Source organism: Carassius gibelio, chromosome A21, assembly GCF_023724105.1.
Source record: "Carassius gibelio isolate Cgi1373 ecotype wild population from Czech Republic chromosome A21, carGib1.2-hapl.c, whole genome shotgun sequence".
Taxonomy (NCBI): Eukaryota; Metazoa; Chordata; class Actinopteri; order Cypriniformes; family Cyprinidae; genus Carassius; species Carassius gibelio.
In genome coordinates this window covers 15,296,174-15,303,125 of record NC_068391.1, presented here as the reverse complement: position 1 = coordinate 15,303,125, position 6,952 = coordinate 15,296,174, and the positions used below count along the sequence as shown (strand labels likewise).

Sequence of the window (6,952 nt, the reverse complement as noted above, 5' to 3'; positions counted from 1 at the left end):
CAGTGTTCTGAGAACAGCTGAAGGTGCAGCACTGGAGGAGCTGTGCCAGGGTGTCGTTAGACGCTACCAGACTGCTGGCAAACCAAAGCCTGAGGTTATCTATGTTGACCGGGATTGCTGCAGTCAGTCAGATGGAATTTTCTAATTACTACTTTATCAAATTTGCACTGCAATATATTTTACAATATTATTAGTCAATATTGGTGAAGTGTGGTCATACCCACCAGCGATCAGACAGCCTAACCATTCCTAACGATTTGTTACAATTCCTAACACATTTTAAATAAGCCCTTCCTTATGAAACAAAAATATATTGCAATATATTGGAAAATATCATGTAATATATAGGCATATATTCTTATATATATTTATATTTTTCCAATATATTGCAATATATTAAAAGCGGCAATCATTTGTATATTTTGCAATATATTATTTAATATATGTATCATCGATATATTATTAAATGTATTCAAATATATTAAATATTAGAAAATAAAAAGGGAAAATAATATATTACAATATATCACAATATATTTTAAGAAATGGATGGTTAAGGCACTGGACTTGAAATCCATTGGGGTCTCCCTACACAGGTTCGAACCCTGCTCGCAGTGAAATTACGTTTATTTTCTTGTTTCCATCGGACTTACACATCTACGAAAGTATTTTTGTGATCCATTTTAAAGTAATGCACGGCAATAGAATAAAATGCATATATTCTCAAAATGTCTTGAGATTCTATTATTTTCAGAATGGCATTTGTTTTATTTTTGGGGCTCATAAGGGATAGATTTATGTTTACTTAAATTATTTAGAAGCCTGTAATTTTCTGATGACCTCTGAAAGTCTCAACTTCCCGGTCACTGGAAGAATCAATGGTTTAAATGAATCTTGCCAAAAGGGGGCACCAATGTAATTTTTATTAGTAATGCAGTTCTTATTAGTAAATCTTGGCACAATTATTGCTTTCATAATGGGCAAATTTTAGAGCCACATACTGTATCACATAACTGCCAGTCTTTTTATGATAATGTTGTATTGTGAGAACAAATGCAAAACCATTTCTCAAAATTCATGCAGGGTATGATCCATGTCCATAAATCCTAATGCATCCCTTTTTTATGAGTTCCATTATCCTAATTTTAATTTAGGTAAACAATAATAGTTAAGTTCGCTGGGTTGGAGGCATGAAAAGGCTTACAATAACAGACTAAAAGGCAAGGATTGTGATATGGTTCTATAAAAATTTCTTGGCCTAATGATTAGAGAGTTAGAGTGACTCCTAACCGTAAGGTGGTGGGTTTGAGTCTCGGGCCGGCAATACCATGACTGAGGTGCCCTTGAGCAAGGCACTGAACCCCCAACTGCTCCCCGGGCTCTGCAGCATAAATGCAGAGCATGATTTCTGAGTATGTGTCACCATACTTGGCTGTATGTCACGTCTCACATTTTTTACTGTATTATTTTTTAAATCACTTTCACTTAAGGCCTTATCAGGGAGCAATATCTCATATTTTATATTCCAGCACACAAAAGGCCCAGAGGGTCTAAGTAGACTGAATGAGATAAAAAAAAAAAAGAATAATAATACTTTGTTCAGCCCCTCCTCTCTTCCTCCTCCACCCTCTCTTCTACTCTGAACATGTGTGGAGTTGTGCGCTGAAGTGAGAGGGAGTGACATAGCAGGTGCGAGAACCCCAAACTGTCACACACATACACATGCACAAAGCGTAAGAAAGAGGGTGGAGAATGAAATTATTTCATAGTTGCACACGAGAGAGTGAGGAAGCAGAAAGAGTGATTGTGAGATACTGAAACACGAGCACAGAGGGACGATACAAGAGAGACAGTGAGGAGGGAGTGGAAGACGGTTTGGAGTTAGAAGCGAATAAAGAGGGACCATGCTGAGGAGGAAGAGGAGCGTATCCTTCGGTGGATTTGGATGGTATGTTGCTCTTGTGGAACAGCATCAGCTGTCAGCTATGTGGAAATGTCTGCCAGATGCCTTGTGATGTGCTTACTGGTGTTTATTTATGGTTGTCAGCATGCTTGCATGTGCTCTTTTTAATCTGCATTCATTTGCACTGTCCAGTGATGGCTTTGCATTGATTTTTAAGATGAATGTGTCACGATTTACACTGAGGAATATCAGAATATTGATTTGAAATAGTTTTGTGTGACATCTATGTGAGAAGATATTAGGAGTGTCATAACAGTTGATAGTGATAGTAGCATGCAAATGAATCAAAAGGCATCTAGTCATCTGGATCTGCCCATTGTTCAAGTGTCCTTTTTTCTTTGTTCACTAATATGGGCCAGGAAAGTTGTTACAGATACCTATTAGTCTGAATCATATGTATAAGCCAAGACAATTTCTCAGATAGCCCCACAGTGAAATATAATGGGGACATTTGTAAGTAGCAAATATATTTTCTGTCTGAAAAATACGAAGATATTGAAATTGTTTATTTCAAGTGGTAATGTAATCCAATATTAGGTATATTTTCATATGCATTCACAGTTTCCTCTTATAGACACTTTGAGACAGAGCCAAACTTCACCAATGTGTGAATCTCTTGTAAACATGCTAAAAAACGAATTATTATTAATGAATGAATTTAACGGAAAATGTTGCGCATGTAATGTGTTTTGTTGTCTCTTCTTTGTTTTATCCATATAATGAAAATCAATGGGGTCCAAAACTTTCATTGTTTGGACAAAATAAAATACAGTACAGATAACATAAGTTTCTATATGATGCTCTGACTAAGATGCTAAATATTTTCCACAATGTTAAATCATTTCAAAGTGATCGCCGTTGTATTAGAGTGCACAATTAGCATGATTTCTCACCACTGTCCTGCTTAAGAGCATTTCACATTTCCTTTTTCGCTTCCCTCTTGAAACTTTGATGTCACAGGTTGGGTAAGTGTGGGGTTGTACAGGTCGAGTGTGGGTTTGTGATTTTGTTTTGTAGATGTATGTTTATCTTAACATGCTGTTATGCATGATATTTTGATTGTGTGTGTGTGTGTGTGTATCACCACACAGGGAAACTGTGAATATGAAGGCGATGGTTATGAGGGGTCAGAGCAATGAATGTTTTATTTATGATGCTACAGTTTCAGCTTTCCACTGAGGCTTTTACAGCTTTCAGCACTCTTGTTTTACTTTCTCTCTTGCTCTTCCTCTATATTATGCTGTCTCTACCTGACAACACACATCTATTTTTAACCATTTTTAAAGCAACGTGGCCCTTTCTTTGGTTTGATATGTTCAATAGAGTGTGACAACATTCAGAATTTGTCTGGAAATTGCACAAGAGTGCAGATTTACGCTTGGGTCTACACTTAGAATTAGGATTAGGGTTTACGATAGGTTGAAATTTAGGTTTTGGCTTAGAGTTTGGCTGAGGACTGGGTTTGTTTAGCCTTTTCACTGACCCAATTGATAAGTTTAGGCTTTGTGTTAGGCTGAAGATGAGTTTTTAATATTAGTCAGACAGTTTTATCCTTAAAATTAGGCTTAAGGTTAAATATAGGCTTTTAATAGATTTGCCTCCGGTTTCACAGATGCCTAGTCCCAGACTAAAATGTAAGTCTGAACTATTGCAGCTGAAAGAAACTTACACTGATAGATCTTAAAATATGTCAGTGCCCTTGCCTTGTCTCAAGATGCACACCAGTAATGTTTTTTTCTAAGGCATGTTTATAAAAAAAATTACTTGCATGTCCTAATTGAACAATGGCCTAATCTTGGTTTTGCCTAAGCCCTGTCTGTGAAACCAGGCCTTAAGGTTAGATTTCAACTTGGTGGTAGGTTGAGAATTGGGTTTTTTCTTAGCATTAGTCTAAGGGTTAGGTTTATTTGTCCTTAGCGTTAGCCTAAGGGTATATTCTTAGATTTAAGCTTAGCATTAGGTTGATGGTTACGTTTTGGTATAGAATTAAGATGTTGGTTTGTGTGTTCAGTTTAACTTTAGGCTGAGGATTGGCCTTATTGAGCTTTAGTGTTTGGCTGATGGTTAAGTTTAGCCTTAGTAATGAGCTGAAAGTTGGGTTGAACGTAAAATTATTTTAGCATTAGGCTGAGAGTTCATTTTATCCTTAAAATTAAGATGCAGATTATATTTAGGGTTTGCATTGGACTAAAGGTTAGATTTAATCATAATTTACCATTATTTTTTTTCTTTTTTTGTGAGTTAGGCTTACAATTAGGTTTTTGCATTAGGCTAAGTGTTACAGAAGCCTTAGTGTTAAGGTGCGGTCACACTGCACTTTTCGTTCCATTGACTTCCATTCATACACATGCGAATACGTCAGACCGGAAACGCAGGCTCATGCGAAAAATTTTGCATTTCGCTGCATTCGAAAGTTCAAGTTTGGTGAACTCTCACCTGCGAATTTGCATCACGTGAAGTCGTGTGACCAGTAGATGATCGATACGTCACTGCGTGACCTCTCTGTACAGAAATTAAAGAATGAAGGAAGTGCTAATTTTAGCCGTAGCGCAGCATCCTATTTTATATAATACATATTTAAAAGATAATAAAAAAAGCTGCATGGTTCGCAGTGTCAATGTAAACACGAACAGATGGTACATTTGAATGAGGACACGTTGTATAATTTTTTTATTGTTTAGTGTGTATATATTTATAGAGAGAGAGAGAGAGAGTGTACAATATAATAAGACGCTTTCGACACCGTCGCAAAAGACACAGTAAAGCACAGATTAATCCATGTTGTGATAACTGAGGGGAAACCGTTATATCTTGCTCCCGCCCATATTCGTAGCGGCGTCCGAAATAATTTTGCACGCTCAAAGGCTAGTGTGACCGCCCCTTTAGGCTGAAGGTTAGGTTTAAATTTTGTGTTAAGTTTATGATATCTTGCTGAGGCAACTAGTGATTCTTTCATCCAAAGTTGTAGTTTTAACTTGTGCACTAAATTAGTATATCACATAAAACATTTGCCAATAAAGTGCCATTTCCATCCAGTAAGTAAGAACAAAAACGTAACTTCCTGTCACAAAATATTACTTAGAAAAATGGAAGTTACTGCAATAGAAGTCATGTAAGGTATTTTTATGTAATAAATTACTTGTGCTTCAGAGTGAATCAGATGAATCAATTAATTTATTCAGTAAATATGTTGCAGTCATGGTTCATGTGCATATCTTCTTATCGGATAAACAAATCGAAACAAAAAAATATATTTTTATGTGCATTATTAGAATTTAAGCACATCTTGGTGTTTCCATCCAGCATATCACAAAATTTGCATAAAAAGAGGTGGATGGAAACATCACTAGTGTTACCCTCTGTATTGCCCCCTATGTATTATTTGTAAAAGAATATATTTCATATGCTGTACTAATTCTGTTCTTATTGTTGCAAACAAATGAGAACTTCATTCTCAAGCCTGTGTCAGCTTTTTGCTGTGGGAAATTTTCATGTACACACACGCGCATAACACACACACACACACATCCACACCCTTCCTCTGAAATTACCCACATCCCCACCACACCCTAGTCACCATCACACCATGCTTTTAATAGTGACACCTCAACAGTCCCTCACACAAACAGATTGTCACACAGACACACACACAAATCGATCATATGAGATGCTGACTTCATACTGAGGACCCTGTGTGTGAGGTACACTTACACCACATTTAATCAGATTTTTACACTGTAAGCTCTGAAAGCTCCCTCACTGTGGTGGACAGTGAGATGATGGATTGTCTGCTCTGCTTCACAGCACCAGAAATACACCATGCTCATGCAAATGTGTGTTTTCCATCTGTGATATTCTTTAACTGAGTCCTCACTTGGACATCCATTTATAACCTATCTGAGTCTGATGCTCTAAGGCATGTGCAGCAGCTGCATATATATATATATATATATATATATATATATATATATATATATATATATATATATATATATATATATATATATATATATATATATATATATATATATATATATATATATATGTTTGCATGTATGTATGTATGTATATTGCATGTACATTTGAACCCTGTAGGTGCTGTCCTGGGGGCAATATGTTGCTTTGGTTGGGTTGCACAGTCTCCTCTTAATATTTGGACACTTGGCACTTTAGTTCTCCCCTTGAAATAGATGAGTTTCTTTGCAAAATATCAAACCAAGTGGCATCTTCAAACAAACGCTCACTAAATTGTCCCACTGAACAGGATGTTCCATTTCTTGTTGTTATATGTTTTAGGGAATCAGTCTAGTATGATTTAAAACATGGGACATAATAACTGCAGTTACATACAGTAATGGGAGTTGACAGCAGCGCGCTCACGGACTGCTGCACATAACCGCTCTTGGAGTTAAAAATGCCAAAGAAAGCATCTATTATATACCAGGTTCAACACAATAAAATGTTGTAATTTCAACTCTAATTTCTAAATCAGCGATTTAAACAAGAGAATTGCAAGTGACATACAGCGACTTTGGGGGAACACTGGAAAAACAATAATATAATTAAACAATATAATTGTATTATTATATCATTATTATTATTTTATTTTTTTAAGCATTGTCCCCCAAATAATATATATATATATATATATATATATATATATATATATATATATATGAATTATGCAAATACAGTGCTTTGTAATGTCATTATGGTTGGCTATGCAATGCAAAATATTGTAATTTCATCTTTTTGTAGCATTTAAAAGCAGAAATGTAAAGTCATAAATCAATCAATTGTTCAAGACTTAATTCTTCTGTTAAAATGTGTGTATTGTGCTGTAGAATTGTTAGTGTTATGTTGTCATGCCAATGAAATTGTAAAACTGGATATGACTTAGCAGAAAAGATTGGTAAACAACTTTCTTCAGACTAAAATGATGTTAACATGCATATTATGTCTTGTTGTTTTACTGTTAAAACATTGCGT

General features: G+C 35.5%; 1 protein-coding gene across 2 annotated transcripts in view; it reads left to right on the top strand.

The window, feature by feature from the left end:
* Positions 1-1,660: 1,660 nt before the first annotated feature.
* Positions 1,661-6,952, top strand: part of LOC127941911 (rap1 GTPase-activating protein 2) — a 35,382-nt gene continuing 30,090 nt past the window's right edge. The window contains exon 1 of one of the 2 annotated variants that reach the window (XM_052537370.1): positions 1,661-1,948. In XM_052537370.1, the coding sequence (XP_052393330.1) occupies positions 1,905-1,948 (44 nt within the window). In that variant the 5' untranslated portion in view covers positions 1,661-1,904. The remainder of the gene's footprint in view (positions 1,949-6,952) is intronic. The other variant, XM_052537371.1, reaches the window with a different exon arrangement.